Below are 19,363 nucleotides of genomic sequence, written 5' to 3'. Positions count from 1 at the left end.
TTTTACCAGTCTCGGTTTGATTATGAGCCTTTCCTTTCTGTTAAAACGCGTTGGTTTTTTTTTTTTTAATTTTCGTGTATGTACAACATATTTTCCTCTGAGTTTGATAATCCAAGATATACAAAAGTGTAAACTCAAATTAACACAATTAAAAATAATATGAACTTCTTTAGAATACATTTTTCTTCTTTACTTCTACTTTTAATTCATCACAATTACATAGCTGTTTTATTTATATAGATAAACAATTCTTTTTTTTTCTTCTCCAAATTCAGAGGGAGGATGTTATTACATCATTAATTCATCATTTTAAGGTCTACCAAATCTCTGGTACTAATCCAGAGCAAAACAAAAACTGTTTCTCTTTCTCTCTCTCTCTGATCAAAGGTGTTAATAACATTGATTGAAGCAGAAAAACAAACCTTTTCGTTTGTCTTCAGTTTTAGCCTTTGGAGTTTCCCCACATTCATCAAGCTTGGTAGCCATCAAAGAGCTTGTTCCAGGTGAATCCGGTGGCAATAGTGAGTTCTTAGAAGCTAGAATCCTCTGTGGAATCGCGGACAAAGCTGGAGATCCAACTTTGGAGAGATAGTTAAGTAGTAACTGAATGATCTGAGTGAAGTTTGGCCGAGCATTCGGATCCTCATTCCAGCATGATGTTACAATGACTCCCAAATCCTCTGGTAAGCTCTCAGCGCTTGGCCTCACATTCTGTAAAAATACATATGTCAAAAACAAAAATAGTAACGTTATGCCAAGAGAAGCAAAAAAAAAAAGGAAGTGGGACACACTTTAAAGGCGGCTGCATATGCTGCTTGGAGATTGGACATTCCCTCAAAGGGAAGTTTATTGTGTAAAAGCTCCCAGAGAACGATTGCAAAGCTATATGCGTCCACTTTATTGTTGTAATGCTTCTTCTCTCCTAATCGAAGAGTTACCGTGCTGTACAACTGAAACATCCAGCAAGATTGTTCTCTTTAAAGTAACTGTAGATAAGAAATGAAAAAAATATGTCAAAATGATAAAAGAACCTCAGGTGCCATCCATCGGTATGTTCCAGTCTCAGCCGTCATCATCTCAGTCAGTGACTCTTCTCTTGCTAATCCAAAGTCTGCTAGTTTTACTGTTTTGTGGTCTGCAGTTAAAAGCAAATTCTCTGCAAGACAGTAGAAAAAGATCATTTTTTAACCACTCAACACCAAGATTAAATCTAATCATAACCAACCAGAATATTAAAAGCACTTGAAGCGTGTGTGGTGTCAGACAAAAAAGAAAGAAAGATTCTTTGTGATTGAGATCTGAGCATGTGGTTTCCATGAAACAAGGTGTTTTTGCTAATATTTTAAGTAGAGATCATTGAATGATAGAGACATATCTGTTTAAAGAAATGTTTTATTTTTTATTTTTTATAATTTACCAGGTTTGAGATCACGGTGAATGATCCCATGGGAATGCAAGCATTCCATGCCACGAGCAATATCAAGCGCAAAACCAATAGCCACAGGAGTCTCCAAACAAGCTGGTCTCAAGTTTACAAGGTATTTACGCAGTGTACCGCCTTGAAGAAGTTCTGTAACTATCACCATTACAGGCTCCTTGCAAGCACCAATGAACTGTTTTCACAAGACAAAAAAGACATAGGTAAAAAACCTTTTTAAGCCAATTACTGAAGCCAAATAATCACTTATAGAGATCTCAAGACAAAAACAGAACCTTAACCAAATTCTTGTGTTGAACTCTTGAGAGCATTTCTACTTCTCTTAGAAATCTTGAATCCCTCTTTGCAATTTCTTCTGGCGTTTCTCCTCTGTGAATTATCTTTATTGCAACTGTCTGATTCTTGTATCTATCTCAGATCCAAAGCACAGTAGAAATCCATTAACAAACTCAATTTCAGCCTTTTTCCACAAATGCAAATCAAGAACCAAACAAACATTCTCCAATTCAATCTTCTTACATATGGAAATCCACAGAGATGAGTTTACTAAACAAGCATTATAAAGAAGAAACACTATGCTTCAGTTCCCAAAATTCAAAATCTCAATAATCTCATCAGCTGAAGTAAAAAAAAAACAAGAAGAAGAAGATAAATGAGCTTACTTTCCCTCATAGACTTTGGCATGAGCTCCTTCACCAATCTTTGGCCCAACAAAGAGAAGTTGAGGATCAATTTCCCATTTGGGTTCTAATCTGTATCCATTCAATGAATCCATAGCAAGCATTTACCCAAGCACCTGATTACTTCAAAGCAACCACATTTTTTCCTGTCTGAAAATACCAAAGACTTTCTTTTTTTCTCACTCTCTCTCTCTCTCTTTCTTGATTTGTAGTTCTGAAGATTTAGAAGGGCTCACAAAGGCAAAGAAGAGAAGAGATAAGTAATGGCTAACATGGCCTTGATGAGGCAAAAGCAAGTATCTTCACATGTCCGTAAATTAAGCTTAACTCTTAGAGAGAGGAGAAGGCGACACCAGGCAAGCTCTCCCCCAACTAATAAAAGTTATTTATGTAAAATATATATTAAAATACAGAGTAAATAATTCCTTTTTTTTCCTCAAAAACACAGTGGATAAGATAGAAGAATCTTTGACAAAACAAAGAGAGAAACAGAGGAACAAATTAAAAGCTTGATCTAACAAGAACCTAGAGGAATTCACTTGCCTCAAACTCTTTTGCGTTTGGAGGTTTCTTTAATTTATCCTTGATGGTGGTAATAGCAGAGACTTCATCTTGATGTGGAGACTGTGAGGCAGGAGAGAGAATCCGAGAGACTTGTGTATGGACCAATCAGGGGATGGGATGATGGATCTAGAAATTTAATTATACTGTAGCACATAAATATTTTAATTTAATTATAAGATAAATTTATTAAAAATAATATATAACGTAGAAATGAAAACTTTTTTTTTTTTTGTCAACGAAATGAAAACTAAACTGAAGTAGTTTTACAGCCAAACAAAAAACCTAAAAACCTCTCTTCTTTTTTTTGCTAAACATCCTAAAAAAGCCTAAAACCCTAATGTGATAAAAGTAATGCATAATTTTATTAAGTTATTCTCTCATCCGTCATATTTTGAAATTATTATCACTATGTCTTTTTTTTTTTTTTTATCAGAATGTTTTTTTTTCGTATGACAATTAGGGAGATTAGAAAAAATGATTTAGATTTGGTAATTCCCTAGACATTATTTTAAAAGTAATTTTTTTAAATTTTGCTTATGTGTCTTCTCTACAAACACAATTTAAAAAAATATATTATTTAATTTTACTAATTGTGCAATTTCTATATCAAAGATTACATATATTTTAACCAAAATAAAAATAAGTCTAAACTCTAATACCATTCAGTCTAAACTCAGACCGGTATCTGTGGACTAAGAAGTGAGCTGTTGTCTGTGAGACAGAGGAAAAAAGAAATGCCGGTTTGGCCGTGGGTGTTTCTAGCATGAAGTCTGGTGAACGTGCGCTCGCTTGCATATTGGCTGGGAACTGGGATATGGGAAAGATGGGAACTTTTCTTTTCCAAATGTTCCTCTATGGCGGACTTGTTATATGAGGTTGAAGTTGGATTTGACGAAACAAGGGAGGCAAGTTCTTCTCTTTAATATAGTGAGCAGTTTCTTCTCTCCTTACCCTGACAACTCCACATGTTTAAAGCTTACTTGAGAGTTGAGAGGATGGACTTGTACAGGGAAAGGCTCGCAGTGATATGACTGTGGAGGAAAGGATTGGTGCAGCAGACAGAAGGAAGAAGGAAGATGGACGGGAACAATCTGTTTAAAGAGGATAAATTGGAGGAGGCTATGCAACAGTATGAAATGGTTATTGATCTTTTCTCTTTCTTTCTAACATTTACAGTCAAAATATTTGGTTTTCAATCATACTGTGGGAGTCTTGTTAAAACTCTTGTCTCTCCTTTCGGGTTTTGATCATGGTTTTTTTTTTTTTGTCTCAGGCCATTGCCTACATGGGGGACGATTTTATGTTTCAGCTGTATGGGAAGTACCATGATATGGCTTTGGCAGTCAAAAACCCATGCCACCTATATAAACATGGCAGCTTGCTTGATCAAGCTTAAACGATACGATGAGGCGATTGGTCACTGCAACATTGTAAGACTCATCATACCATTCATCGGAAGAATAAATCATTTTCTGAAAATCTAATCAAAGATGTAAAACTTTTCAGGTGTTGACGGAAGAAGAAAAAGTGATATAATACTAACAGATTTTTCTAAAGTAATGAACTCAATTTATATTAACGCTAAATTTATATTGTAAATTTTTTGTGTTCAGTTTAGAAGCCGTTTATTGGAGATGTCTATGTGCGTCGTTAAGAGTCTGATTATCCAACGTATTATTTCACTATTTTCTTTGTACATATTTTAGCTTTCTAGGACTATAGAGCGTTCTCGACATGGAAAATAAAATCCCTTATATATTAATTGAGAAACATTTGAAAAGATGTAACCTCAATTTTGTATTAATTAAAAGAGGCCCCAATGCATAGGTGGCACTCAATTAGGTAGTCAATTACATTCAATTGAAAAATAAGTAGGTCCACATTCGATTTTTATATGTTGTTAGATACATAAGTTGGTCAAACTATATGATATAATGATATGATATGATATTTTCTTTCCTTAAATAAAACCTACGGAATTACCATAAATGACTAATATATATATGACAATTAATGATTTTAATAATAAAGATTTGATAACAATGTATATCTCCTCCATCATTTTTTTGTTTAATTTTATATTATTAAAATAAATTAAACAATCAAATTAGCTATAAAAATAAAATTTAGATTTTTTCGTATATGTTATATTTTGAATTTTTAAAAACGACAATAAATGACTAAAACTATTAAAATTATTATGTTAAAAATTAATGATCAATGGTTTAACATTTTTATTATAAGAAGATACACATGATTTTAAAACCATGAGTAAAAAATATCATTTAATAATATATATATATATTAAACACTATATACCATAAGATTACATAAATATTTTAATATTAAAACTTTCAATGAATTTTCAAGAACATTTATAAATTATAAACTTATTAAAGATTTCAGATTGAAAATTTTGTTTTCGATGATTTAAATATTTTGTTATAAAACGATATGAACGATCATAGAACCGTATGATTATAAATTCTTATTTAATAAATAACTATACAAAATATACTATTCCTAGAAAAATAGGTTGGTCCATCTTAACTTATATTACACTTTTTATTAAACTAACTACCGAATTGATAAATAACGTACCAAAAAATGTTTTGCACTTTCCTTAAATAAAAACTACGAAATTACCTAATATGATTAACGTATATGTGAAAATTAATTATAATGAATAATAAATATTTGATAACAATTTTGGTATCTTAGTTCTTTTTTTTTAATTTTATATTATTAAAATATATTTAAAAATCACATTATATATATAATAAAAACATTTATAATTTTTCTTATATGTTATATTTTGAATTTTTCAAAACGTCTATAAATTATTAGAAATTTGAAGATCCCCACTCTGAAAATTTTGTGATCAATAGATTTTTTTTTTGTCATAATAAGTTACAAATGATCATAAAATTGTATTAATATGAACTTTTATCCCTTATATATTAATTGAGGAACATTTGAAATGATGTAACCTCAATTTTGTATTAATTAAAAGAGGCCCCAATGCATAGGTGACACTCAATTAGGTAGTCAATTACATTCAATTAAAAAATAAGTAGGTCCACATTCGATTTTTATATGTTGTTAGATATATAAGTTGGTCAAACTATATGATATGATGATATGATATGATTCTTTCCTTAAATAAAACCTACAGAATTACCATAAATGACTAATATATATATGACAATTAATGAGTTTAATAATAAAGATTTGATAACAATGTATATCTCCTCCATCATTTTTTGTTTAATTTTATATTATTAAAATAAATTAAACAATCAAATTAGCTATAAAAATAAAATTTAGATTTTTTCGTATATGTTATATTTTGAATTTTTAAAAACGACAATAAATGACTAAAACTATTAAAATTATTATGTTAAAAATTAATGATCAATGGTTTAACATTTTTATTATAAGAAGATACACATGATTTTAAAACCATATGAGTAAAAAATATCATTTAATAATAAAATAAATAAATATATATATATATATATATATATTAAACACTATATACCATAAGATTACATAAATATTTTAATATTTAAACTTTCAATGAATTTTCAAGAACATTTATAAATTATAAACTTAATAAAGATTTCAGATTGAAAATTTTGTTATCGATGATTTAAATATTTTGTTATAAAACGATATGAACGATCATAGAACCGTATGATTATAAATTCTTATTTAATAAATAACTATACAAAATATATTATTCCTAGAAAAATAGGTTGGTCCATCTTAACTTATATTACACTTTTTATTAAACTAACTATCGAATTGATAAATAACGTACCAAAAAATGTTTTGCACTTTCCTTAAATAAAAGCTACGAAATTACCTAATATGATTAACGTATATGTGAAAATTAATTATAATGAATAATAAATATTTGATAGCAATTTTTGTATCTTAGTTCTTTTTTTAATTTTATTTTATTAAAATATATTTAAAATCACATTAAATATATAATAAAAACATTTATAATTTTTCTTATATGTTATATTTTGAATTTTTCAAAACGTCTATAAATTATTAGAAATTTGAAGATCCCCACTCTGAAAATTTTGTGATCAATAGATTATTTTTTTGTCATAATAAGTTACAAATGATCATAAAATTGTATTAATATGAACTTTTATTTAATATTATAAGAAGCTACACATTATTTTAAAACCATATGAGTAAAAAATATTATTTAATAATAAAACATATATATTTATATATATATATATATATAGATTATACTATATACCATAAGATTACATAAATAGTTTAATATTAAAACTTTCAATGAATTTTCAAAAACATTTATAAATTATAAACTTATTAAAGATTTCACATTGAAAATTTTGTTATCGATGATTTAAATATTCAGTTATAAAATGATATGAATGATCATAGAACTGTATGATTATAAATTCCCATTTAATAAATGACTATATAAAATATACTATTCTTAGAAAAATAGGTTGGTCCATCTTGACTTAAATTATATTTTTTATTAAACTAACTATCGAATTGATAAATAATCTACCAAAATTGTTTTTGCACTTTCCTTAATTAGAAGCTACGAAATTACCTAATATGATTAACGTATATATGAAAATTAATTATTATGAATAATAAATATTTGATAACAATTTTGGTATCTTAGTTCTTTTTTTTAATTTTATATTATTGAAAGATATTAAAAAATCACATTAAATATATAATAAAAACATTTATATTTTTTCTTATATGTTATATTTGAATTTTTGAAAACGTCTATATATTATTAGAAATTTGAATATTCTCACTCTGAAAATTTTGTGATCAATAGATTATTTTTTTTTATAATAAGTTACAAATGATCATTAAATATAACGCATATGAATTTTTATTTAATAAATATTCAAACTAAATAATATATATATATATATAAACACTAATGATTTAAAGCAATAAGATTGGCTGATCAATTTAGTCGTCCAGTTGAAATCTTTCAAAAGTATGTGAAAGACTAAAGTCAAAGTAAATATGGATTTAGAATAGTAGTTATATTTTACTAACCAAATACCGAAAAAAACTGAACCGAACCGAAACCAACCCGATATTCGGATTGAACACCCGTAATCCAAATGAAGCCAAACTATTGTTTCATTCTCCAAAATATAATAAAAATAATAACTTAATCCCGCGCAAGGCGCGGGTCTTATCCTAGTAACAAGAGAAAAGACATCAAAAAAGTATCACACGAACACAAAACTTTTCCTATCCCCATATTCCAAACCCTGTATAATAAAAATATATAACCCTTATACAAACTTTTTATTTTTTTAAAGAAAAATAAAAATCGTTATAAAAATATTTAAATATATACCAAAATTTAACTATTTATTATATATATAAAAATATCAATAACATATGATTTATATAATGATATTTAAAATTTAGTTTCATATGTAAAATATGCATTTTGATTTTATATTATAACTTTAAAATATACATTTTTAGATTGATTTTCCTATTTTAATTTAACCTTATTAAGATTTTCAAATGAAAGTACCTTATAATTCAATATATACACTATAAAATTTTATATTTATGGTTTACATTCAAACAAAAATATTAAAAATATGTATTTTGTACTTGATTTTTATTGTAAATGAAATATTTAAATTTAAATACAAAAGAAATTAAAATTTGAATTTTTATTGGTTAATAAAGAATAAGAAAGATCACTATCAAACTCAATATGAACCAGTGATAAAGATATGATCTAACGCCCGAGGTTAACTTTCAACCTTTTTGTTCTTTTTATCGCTTGTATCCTCTCTTTTTTTGTCAGCCGCTTTTATCCAGGGCCGGCTTACAAGGGGGGACAAGCGGTGCGACCGCTCCGGTCCGAGCCTGTGTCCCCCGTGTAATGATAAATAAAGGGTCCAATTTTTTATAAATCTATATTTTTATATATAAAAAAATTATAAATACAATAAATAAAATTAAAAAGGGCCCAAAATTATTTGATATGTATATAGTTTTATTTTCATTACAAAATATACAAAATATTATTGACTAAATTTTAAAAATATTTTAAACATTATCTCTATATAAATTTTAGAGAATAAAAAAAAAAATTTTGCCCTAGGGCCCCTGACAGTATTGAGCCGGCCCTGCTTTTATCCTATTCTATCTCATAAAAACAAATCAAATAAATTGTTATTTATGCTCATTTTTTTGTTTCTTTAAAATTATTATTTTAATTAATATTGTATTAAAATATAATTAACCCAAAAAGGTATCAGAAAATACAAATATTTACCTGAAAAACAAAAAAAACCTAAAGAAGTGCAACTCAAAAAAAAAACAGACCTAGAGCAAGATATGAAATCTAAGAAAAAAAAAAGTCACAAATGAAGGAAAGAAAATAATAGAAGCATGAAGCCCCACTCCGACGAACATGATTGAATAGCAAATCCTGATGTCACCGTTACTTCATGGCGGACAATGTGTTCGGATCGAGGTTAGTCTTAAGATAGAGCCAACTTCGCAGAGCTAGAGCCACCGGCGGTTGTCACCCAAACCACTTAAATAGGGTTTTTAATGCGAACTGGGTCGATCCAACAAGCCTTGGTCAAACCTAAATAAAATGTCGACCTTTTGGTCGAATATTGACTTTTGAAGATCAACAAACCGCTGTGGACCATCACTGGTAGTAGGAGACTGGGATGCTAGCTGCTGCTAAAGACATCAACAATGGATAGCACTAATGTGCTCCGCATTTATTTTTATAGCGGCTACATGACACCACTGCCTCTTCCTGATTCCGAACAGGAAGTACATATTTTCTTCTAGCGGCTTGCACTTGCCGCTATCAAGTTTGGCACTTCTTGTCTACACCTGCCCACTATGTGTCTACAGCAGCTTATGGTTAGGACTCCTCGACCGTTGCTTCTGGCCTCTGTGAAACTTTGTCTTCACTCTGTCTCTCGAAATCACCTCTTTAACCTCATTTCATGTTCCAATTGCTCCAAATTCCATGAAAAATATTTTCAACATCTGATAAAACAAATGCAAATACTATAAACCTAAACGTTCTCTAAATACATATAAATGAACAAAATGTGAATCAAAATGATGGTTAAAGCAATGTAAAATCACAAGACATCACCGGTAAAACTACTATACTATTAAAACATGAGACTTCTTTGACTTGTGATTTTACATTGCTTTAACCATCTAGCTTTGACATTTATATTGCTTTAACCATCTAGCTTTAACCAGTAAATAATTGGAAGATCCTAGTTCTTTCATATATTCCAACAGTGCACTAGCTTTTTTTAAGGAATATTTCCTTTTGATCTTAACCGTATATTTCCTGTATGTAAATATGACATTTTGTTTGTTTAGACGTTGGATCACTAAACGTTTATGTATGTTAAGACAATTTTAATATATACTACCTCTAACGAGTCAACTAAACGCCATAATGTTCTTTTGGTATTGTTATATATAGTTATACAACTATATGATAGTAGTAATATAATTATATAAAAAATGAACACTCCCATGACATTTGCTATACTGTCCTCTATATACATAACTATAACTTAATATTCAACATCTATTCTATTAAAACTGAAGTACAAATAAAAATTTACCATTGATTTGCTTTGACATTTACAAGCAATGTCATTCTCTTTTATGGTTATATAACTTTTTTTTTAACGCTGATTTATTACGATGTTACAATTATGATATAGGAAAGATTATATAGACGATTCGACAACCGACAATACTACCTGCCTTATGAAGATCTACGCTTAACTGCATCACTTGAGACGTCCTATGAAGATCCACGCCTGGCCAAATTTACTTGCACCATGTAGAAGATTCCTTGCAAGCATTTCCTCTGTAGTCTGCATAATTGTTTAATAAACCGCTTTCTCCGGGACTTGAAACCTGGATTTCCTGTAATCTGCAATAAATTGCATAGTCTGGGATTCGAACCCCAGACCTGAGTGTAGAAGCCTTTAAACTTTAACCAATAGGCTACGGTGCTTCCACCTGGTTATATAACTTAATCACCTAAAACTAACCGAACAAAAAAGATCTTCCAATTATTTACTGGTTCAGTTTTAGCATGTTATTCAAATATGCTATTTATTGTGATTCTGTTAAGATATGTTGTGACCATATTTAGCTTTAATTTCCGATTTTGTTTGAAATCGATAATTTCTACTAATTTTAGATTTATAGTAATGTGTAGATTCTGATTTCTATAGGTTTTACATTTATAGTAATGTGTAGATTCTGGATAGGTTACACGCGGAATGTATTTTTCAAATATTTTTAGATTACTATTATTTACGTAGATCACATATTCTAAAGATATTAGATTTCAATGAAAAAAGTAGATTACATTTTTTACTGTGTAGAATGTCAATTCTACTTTTTGTAGAGCAAAATATGAAATTATGATTTAAATATTTTTAAAACTGAAAAAAATACCAATAAGTTGATATATGTATTTTATCAATAGTTACTATTTTTTTTTTATAAAATTGTTTGTAAAACTATTTATTTAATTTATGTTGGAAAATACTAAAAGGTATTAGAGGAAAAAATGGTACAAAAAATAAATTAGTCTAATAAGACATACTGCATAGTTATCATTTTTTGGCCCAAAAAAACAATTTTCCCAATTTTATTCTTATTTTGTAACTGTTCACCAAAAATTTGTCTCATAACTTTTTGTTTTGAACTGAATTTTGTCTCATAACTTGACTAGCATTTAATGAACATTTGAAGAATTCCACATACACAGATATATAGATACTCGAAACTTACATTTGATTATATAATAAAAAAAAACCGAAAATCATTCGCAAAACGAATAAGTTGAAGTTATATACATGGATAATATGTATATAGTAAATACTCTTTAACATCGTACTAACCCCATCAGACTAACCACGAGGATCTGCCTCACTAATCAGAACCCTGACCAAGCACATAGCCACGTCCGTCGTTATCATCTTTCCCTGCTTCGCCAGAACACGGCGGCGTGTACCCGAGAAGGCCAGCAAGACGATCACTGTTATCCACGCGACCATGGTGGCTCGTGCAGCAGTGACAAGTATCAGAAGCGACAAAGCTGCGGCTAGAACGAATCCTACAAATAGAAATAGTTGGTACGAGGGTGGATTTGTGGCTGATGTTGCGGTGGAGAGAGTGTAGAATGAAGAAACGAGGAGAAGACATGAGAGAGTAACGGTGGTTGTTGTTGCTCTACTTTTGCGGAGATCCATAGTGAACGTGTTATCAAAAGTGGGCGTCTTATTTTTGTTGTAAACAACGCTCAATGGAACTTGAAAGAACAGAAATTAATTGACTGGTAATTCATTGGAAAGCATGTGAGGGCACATGGGAGAGGTTGAGTTTTATGGGTTGTTTAGAAAATAATTCATGAAGTAGGAGACACATAAAGGCATTGGGTGTCTATTTTGTTTTCTGTTTTTTTTTTTTTTCCAATAAAAATATGATATTTAAATACTATGGGCAAGAACATTGAACAGACAGACGCATGGGAAAGGTGGAACAAAGGAATCCTCATTTATTTGGAAAAATTCAGGAGCAGTGTATGTTCGGCTTCTCTGATCGATGAAGATTCTAATATGGGTAGTAAATATTTTCATTTTTTGTCAGAAGGGCACTAAAGTTTTCATATTTTTGTTTTAATAACAGTGTACTGTGTAGCATGCCGTGGACGAAGTGAAATAATTTGTTAAAATATTTATTTATGTTGTAATAAGAGATTTATCTTATAGCTTTTCAAGGGATCGATATTCATATATCCGTTCAGATTCAGTTGATCTATTTGGATTTTCGATTTTTATAGTTAGAAATTTAAATATGATTCGGATATTTACAAATTTTGGTTTATTTTGGTTTGGATTTGGTTCGAAACATTGTATGTTCGGGTTCGAGTTCGGGTATCCATTTTAATTATGTAATAAATTTTCAACAAAAATCCAAATTTATTTAATCATGAAAATCAAAAAAATAAAAATAATATAAAACATGAGAATTTTAATAATGAAAAAATGAATAATGGAAGACTAAATACTTAAATTTACATAAAAAATAGTTCAGTTTAAATGTTTAGATGGAGAAAAATATATATTTTCAGTATTTTGAACATGTTTTGTTAGTTTAGATATTTTATATTATTAAATATCTAATATATATAAAATTTAAAATAATTAAAATATTTAAGTATAAAATTATATTTTAGATATTTTTGGTATCTAAAATATTTCAGTTTGGATCGGATTTAGGTTTGATTATCCATATATTAAATTTTTAGATCCATTCGAGTACTTAACCATTTTTAGTTTGTGTTTAGTATTACTTTCAAATCAAGTTCCGATCGATTTTTCGGATCCAAATATTTTATCTATACTTACTTTATTCTACTAATATAAAGAAAAATAAATAAATTTAAAACAAATATGCTGAATTTATTTTGCATACATAATTATTGAACCATTCTTTAATAATACCAATAAAAATGGTTGGGCATCAATATTATTGGATATGTTCCAAAATTGACATAGTCTATAACCAATAACATGTACTTTCGTATAAAAATATTCATGGTAGATATAATTCAAACACGATACAATCGAATGAAATGAATTAGAATTGCATCGAAAATATTCATGTATGATTTTTTAAGTTGAACCATCCATTAAAAATTATTTAATATTTTTTTTTCATATCTTTGTAATCTTTCATTCGTGAATTATAAGATTCTCCGTATATTTAAGATATATTAAAGGTTAAATATATCTTTTACTAGGAAGAGAGGGGATGAGGGCCAAGAATGTTTGTATTGTATTCATTGTCATTTTGTAATGCATAATAGTTTATCAATGTTGTGACATGTTTATCAATATCATGTTTTAGAAATCTATATTATTAAATCTGAATTATCTTTTGAAAAAAATCCTTTACTTCATCTTATAAATTACAGTTTTTACCACTGCATTTATATCATTTTTAATAATATAAATCTAAACATACTCGTTGATTGAATACTATATATACCAATATGCTTATAATTTTGTTTATTTTAAAAAATGAAATATGACCTTATACTTATTCTGGTATTGCAAGAATATCTACACTTTTAATCTATTTTTTACGACCCATCTATATTGCTCATCCGTTTAGTAATTAATGATCCATCTGCAATTCATATAAAACATGTCTAATCCAAAAAGTATATCTCTCTTAATTAATCACAAATTCTTCATTTTGCTAGAATATTCTCTAACCAAACTTACAATTATTCTCTAATCGGATTATTTTCTAACCAATTTTTATAATAACCGTCAATTTATCATAAATATTATATATTACAAATTGAACAAACACCCGTACGAACTTATGTGTTTGCAATAAATACATGTTTTTGTTGTAAAAAGATTCATATCTTTATTCTATAAAAATAACATCCGTGCGGATTCACGGTCAAGCTCTAGTTGTTTAGTAAAACTAATGAATCAGCCTAAAATTATGGAGAACCTGACAAATAAGCAAATTAACGTCTCAAATAATATTATAGATTTTATTTCCTGTGTTTTTATATGTATTTTAAATTTTGAAGAGTTCAAGATGGAATAATTACTTGTTATGAATAACTCTACATTTTTGTACTATTTATTTTACTTCATCATTGATATTAATAGTATAATTTCTTATAAACTTGAGCATCTAATATATATCATTTTATATGAATAATCCAAAAATCCATTAAATATATTTTACGAATGATATCAATATTAGTAATCAGAATTTCAAATCTATACATAATAATTTATGAAATAAATTAATCTAAAATTTTGTTATGTAGATCAATTGAAAGATACTTTTGAAGAATATGAACAAAATCTCCATAAATAAATAGTTATTGATTATCTATTTGTTGATACTTTATAAATGATAGTTGTTCTCATCTTTAAATTATTGATTTATAGCAATTTTACTTTTTCCTTATTCTTAAGCCCAAAACTCACTAATAGCTTTTTAAGCTTTTGTCCTCTAAATAGCTATTTAAAGTTATAGTGACCAAAAAAGGTTTCATTAAAGTTGTAAGTGGCAATCTATTTTGTTTATAATTTGAAGTAATTATTTATTAAATATTTATAAATAAATAAATTTTCAAAAAAACAAAAGAACTTTTTCTCAAAAAAAATTCAATCTTCTTTTGGGAAAATTTTCTTTTAGAATAAAAATCTTTAAAATAAATTACAAAGACTTTTCTAAATGTGTATGATATCTTCTTAACGTTGTAAAATTACTTTCCCAATTCCTGAATGCTTTCATAAATGTGTAAATAAACTTCTTAAATATAACTCAGACGAATATCTAGAAAGTTTTTCTTAAATGTAGCTGACATCTTTTTGAATTTGATTTATATACATATTTAAGAAAATATTACTCAATATATAACATATTTTAAAATTTATGAATGTTCTTTAAAATATGTATAATATTTTTATAAAAAATTGAGATATAATATTCAGAAAAGTCTTTCAAGAATATTTTAGCAAGATTTTGAACATATTTAAGAATATCTTACTAAATATACATATAAATCAAATTTAGTGAAATATTCGTAATATATTTTGATGAATGTCTTCTTGAATACACATTTAAGAATGTATTTTTAAATACACATATGAAAGTTTTCCTAAATTTTATGAAAATATTATATATATATATTTATCAATATCTTACTAAATTTTAGAAAGATATTATACTTATTTAGGAAAGTTTTCATAAACCCAAATTCATGATATATATATATATATATATATATACATTCAAAAGAGTTTTCTTAATTTTTTTTTGAGAAAAAAGAGAGTTTGAAAAAAGAATCGCAAAAAAATTTTATGGAAAAAAGTTTTCCAACAAAACAAACCGAAAAAAAATGTTGAAAAGAAAATTTTCAATCCTTAAACAGATATATATATATATATCTTTTTATCTTTTTAATGAAACTTATTTTGGTGATTTTAGCCATTTATATTAAATGCTAGCTTCCAAAACAAAAACATGTTTTTTTCCTTTTTTTGCTATTCGAGACCATTTTCTCTTTTTTTAACACATCTACTGTAAGATCATATTCATATTGACGTCTAAGAAAATAGCATGTGTCACACAAGTCACAACGCATGGAACACATCCCACAACTCTAGTCTCTAGCTTGTAAATAATACTACAGGGTCATACTTTTAACTTTTTTCACCACTTTTTGTGAGAAAGAAATCTACCAAACAAGATTGTGCAAATATATAGAACATTTAAAATATATATATTGCATCCTACTCACCCTCCCGTCACATTATTCTTTTCGTTTTCGGTCAGATTTGCTCACAATTGTAAAGGGTCCAAATTGATAAGTATTAAGAATAGTCCAAGTCTTGGAGCCAATTGTTGTTTCCACGACTACTTTCCCCCAAACTGTATCCTTTCTATGCACCAATCTTCTTTTTTCCTCTTTATAAAAACTCTACAAACTTTGGTAAGTTGTTCAATAAATCAATTCAAATATTCCTTCATAAGAAACAATATGATACGATGTCACGAAACTCAAGAAGAAGGAGACTGGTCTCATGAAGATCATCAAATATCTATTTCGCAAGCATTTCATCAATGTATCGCTACTCTTGTTGGTCACACATCCTCTTACATTTCATCTCTAACCCTTGCAGGAAAGAGACTTTACACAGGCTCCAGCGATGGACTTGTAAGATTGTGGGATGCAAACTCGATGGAAACATTAGCCGAAGCGTCAAGCAACGGCGATGTTATAACAGGAGAAAGAGGAGACGGAGGAGCAGTGAAGTCATTGGTAATATTGGCGGATAAACTCTTCACAGCACACCAAGATCAAAAGATACGTGTCTGGAAGATAAACGACGTCGTTGAAGAAGCAGAAGCGAGTAATAAAAAGTACATGCATATAGCAACGATGCCAACGATGAGTGACCGTTTGGCAAAGTGTTTGATGCCTAACAACCAAGTCCAAATAAGGAGGCACAAGAAAGCTTCTTGGGTTCACCATGTAGACGCGGTTTCGGGTTTAGCATTATCAAGAGATGGAGCACTACTCTATTCTGTCTCATGGGACCGGACGCTCAAGATCTGGCGAACCACCGATTTTAAATGCCTAGAGTCCATTACAAACGCCCACGAGGATGCAATCAATGCTGTTGAGCTGTCCGAGAATGGAGATATATACACAGGGTCTTCTGACCGGAAAATTAAAGTGTGGAGGAAGAAGAACCTCGATGAGGAGAAAAAGAAAAAGAATAAACATTATTTGGTTGCAACATTGTCAGAGCAAGATTCAGGTATTAACGCGTTGGCGTTAAGCAGTTACAATCTGTTGTATTCGGGTGGATCTGACGGATCTATATTGGTGTGGGAAAGAGACCACGAAGGTGGAGACATTGCTGTTGCTGGAGGGCTAAGAGGTCACACAGAGTCTGTTCTTTGCCTTGCGGTTGTTTCAGACATAGTCTGTAGTGGCTCTGCAGATAAGACAGTGAGGCTGTGGAAATGTTCTTTGGCGGATTATTCGTGCTTAGCTGTGTTGGAGGGGCATAGAGGACCAGTTAAATGCTTAACCGGAGCCATTCGTGATTCCGGTACACAATCAGAGGCTTCTTATCACATTTACAGTGGAGGACTTGACTCTCAAGTTAAGGTTTGGCAGATTTTGGTACCAACCTTATAATTTAAATAAATTAAGTTGGATGGGATACAAAATATGTGGCTTTTGTTAGTAATTTGTTTCTTCTGTTAATATTTGTTGATCCGTTTTCTTGATGAGTTTATGTTTTGGGATAATAAATGAATTGAGTGTGGAATGTGTGAGATGAGTATGTTACTTGAATAAAAGAAGAGAGCTTCTATCACATAAACTCGAGTTGACTGCGAGTCCCCTGTTTCCATTACATGTTTAAAAAATCTAATTCTTAGCAATTTGGTCTCACCAGAATCTAATCAAACCAAGTAGGTATAAAATCTTTGTTAAAGAAGTCTATTATATTAGTGCAATAGCATATAAACTATCCAAAAGGGGACAAGTAGATTGTCTATTCGGTATTGTTTATAGCGAGACTAATTACGGGAAAAGACATAACTTCATGGTATTAGCTTTAAACATCTGTTTTTTTTGTTTGCTCCAGTTTTATCATGTACACAATATTGTAAGTAGATTTAAAACGAAGATAGATTTTGCTCTATATATCTTTATTAAAGTGACAAACTTAGATAGAAAGGTAAATATTTCATGAATAATTTTATTTTTGTGCAGAGAAATAAAAGGAAAGTAAAAGCTTAATTTAGAATAACAAAATCAAAAGATTATTAGATTAATATTCTATCCGTTTCATTTTAATTGTTTAAAATTTATTTTTCATTTAAATGTTCTTTTATGTTTTTAATACATTTATTTGATAGTTTTTCCAATTTTACCTTTTTTCTTTTAATTTATTAATTAACATGATCAAATAATACTGTGTATTAATTAAGGGTATAACATAAATGATTTTTTTTAATCTGTGTAAAAAACTTAGAACCACGAATAAAATGAAACAGAAGGACGATCATAGAGATGCAAGAGGAAACTTGCACAAGCATCACCAAAAATTGTTCAACAGTACAAATTACAAAACAAAACATCATAAGTTCATAACCCATTCGGATAACCAAAATTGTTATCATCTGTATTTAAATATATTTACATTAACTGCTTTTTCTTTGAACGGCTTACATTAACTGCTGAAACAAACTACAACATCATAAAACCATTCAAAACAAAATTGTTTACATCTCTATTTGAATATATTTTTGTGTAATCGATAAATGTAGTGTGGATTTGTCAGCAAGGAATGCCCATTGTCGATATTTGTGATCTCTTTTATGAGCACTTGTGTTCTTTATGATAATGTATTGGTTTAATCAATAAATAAAGTTCGTTATGTAACAAAATTGGATTTTATGTCGGATACCTAACTTCAATACCCAATCCTATCCACTAAAAAGCCAAAAAAAAGTTTACTGGACAACAGAGTATATAATTACGAGCAAGGAAACGAATACAAAGAAGCAACAAAAAAAGCACATGTCTACATAGTGGGGATCTGATGTCATACAATATGTATCCTATTCTCATTTGGTTTCAACATTGTGGGTTCTTTTAAAATTCTCCAAATTTTGACGTGATTAAATAAAACTAGACACGGATAAGTTAGGTATCCAAGTCATATTGCCAAATGACATTTTCAACATTATTGTTTCTCTTATTATAATAGGTAATATACCTTTTTACTTCCAGTTGCATACACATTAACAAGCAGAGCAGTCACGAAGAGATGAGAGATTGTGAATAATTTGCTGGCTTTTGATTTGGACTTAGCACTAACATGTTCCAACCCCTCAAATTCAAAACAAACATATATAACAGTTCTATAGGCTAACAAATTCGGTAGTTAAGAAATGTTATGTTATATCATGGTCCCATGAGCATATGACAAACTAGTTTTTCTACTAATGCTTGGTCACCGTTGTTGTAACAGGGAATTTGGACTGA

At 28.9% G+C, this 19,363-nt stretch overlaps 3 protein-coding genes across 3 annotated transcripts; 1 reads left to right on the top strand and 2 right to left on the bottom strand.

Moving 5' to 3' along the window:
• Positions 1–119: 119 nt before the first annotated feature.
• On the bottom strand, positions 120–2,810 carry LOC106445805 (serine/threonine-protein kinase STY13). The gene is made up of 7 exons (XM_013887446.3): positions 2,662–2,810; positions 2,101–2,490; positions 1,714–1,846; positions 1,418–1,613; positions 1,032–1,156; positions 792–950; positions 120–711 (listed from the first exon to the last, which is right to left on the bottom strand). The coding sequence occupies exons 2-7, from the start codon at positions 2,220–2,222 to the stop codon at positions 391–393; spliced, it is 1,056 nt and encodes a 351-aa protein (XP_013742900.1). The 5' UTR covers positions 2,223–2,490; positions 2,662–2,810; the 3' UTR covers positions 120–390.
• Positions 2,811–11,342: 8,532 nt separating this feature from the next.
• LOC106449431 lies at positions 11,343–15,429 on the bottom strand. The gene has a single exon (XM_048775962.1). The coding sequence runs from the start codon at positions 12,000–12,002 to the stop codon at positions 11,661–11,663; it is 342 nt and encodes a 113-aa protein (XP_048631919.1). The 5' UTR covers positions 12,003–15,429; the 3' UTR covers positions 11,343–11,660.
• Positions 15,430–16,053: 624 nt separating this feature from the next.
• LOC106449436 (protein JINGUBANG-like) lies at positions 16,054–19,254 on the top strand. The gene has a single exon (XM_013891196.3). The coding sequence runs from the start codon at positions 16,238–16,240 to the stop codon at positions 17,501–17,503; it is 1,266 nt and encodes a 421-aa protein (XP_013746650.2). The 5' UTR covers positions 16,054–16,237; the 3' UTR covers positions 17,504–19,254.
• The last annotated feature ends 109 nt before the right edge of the window (positions 19,255–19,363 follow it).

This window comes from Brassica napus, chromosome A3, assembly GCF_020379485.1.
Source record: "Brassica napus cultivar Da-Ae chromosome A3, Da-Ae, whole genome shotgun sequence".
Taxonomy (NCBI): domain Eukaryota; kingdom Viridiplantae; phylum Streptophyta; class Magnoliopsida; order Brassicales; family Brassicaceae; genus Brassica; species Brassica napus.
The sequence above is the reverse complement of the archived record's forward strand: the minus strand, read 5'-3'. Positions and strand labels throughout refer to the sequence as shown.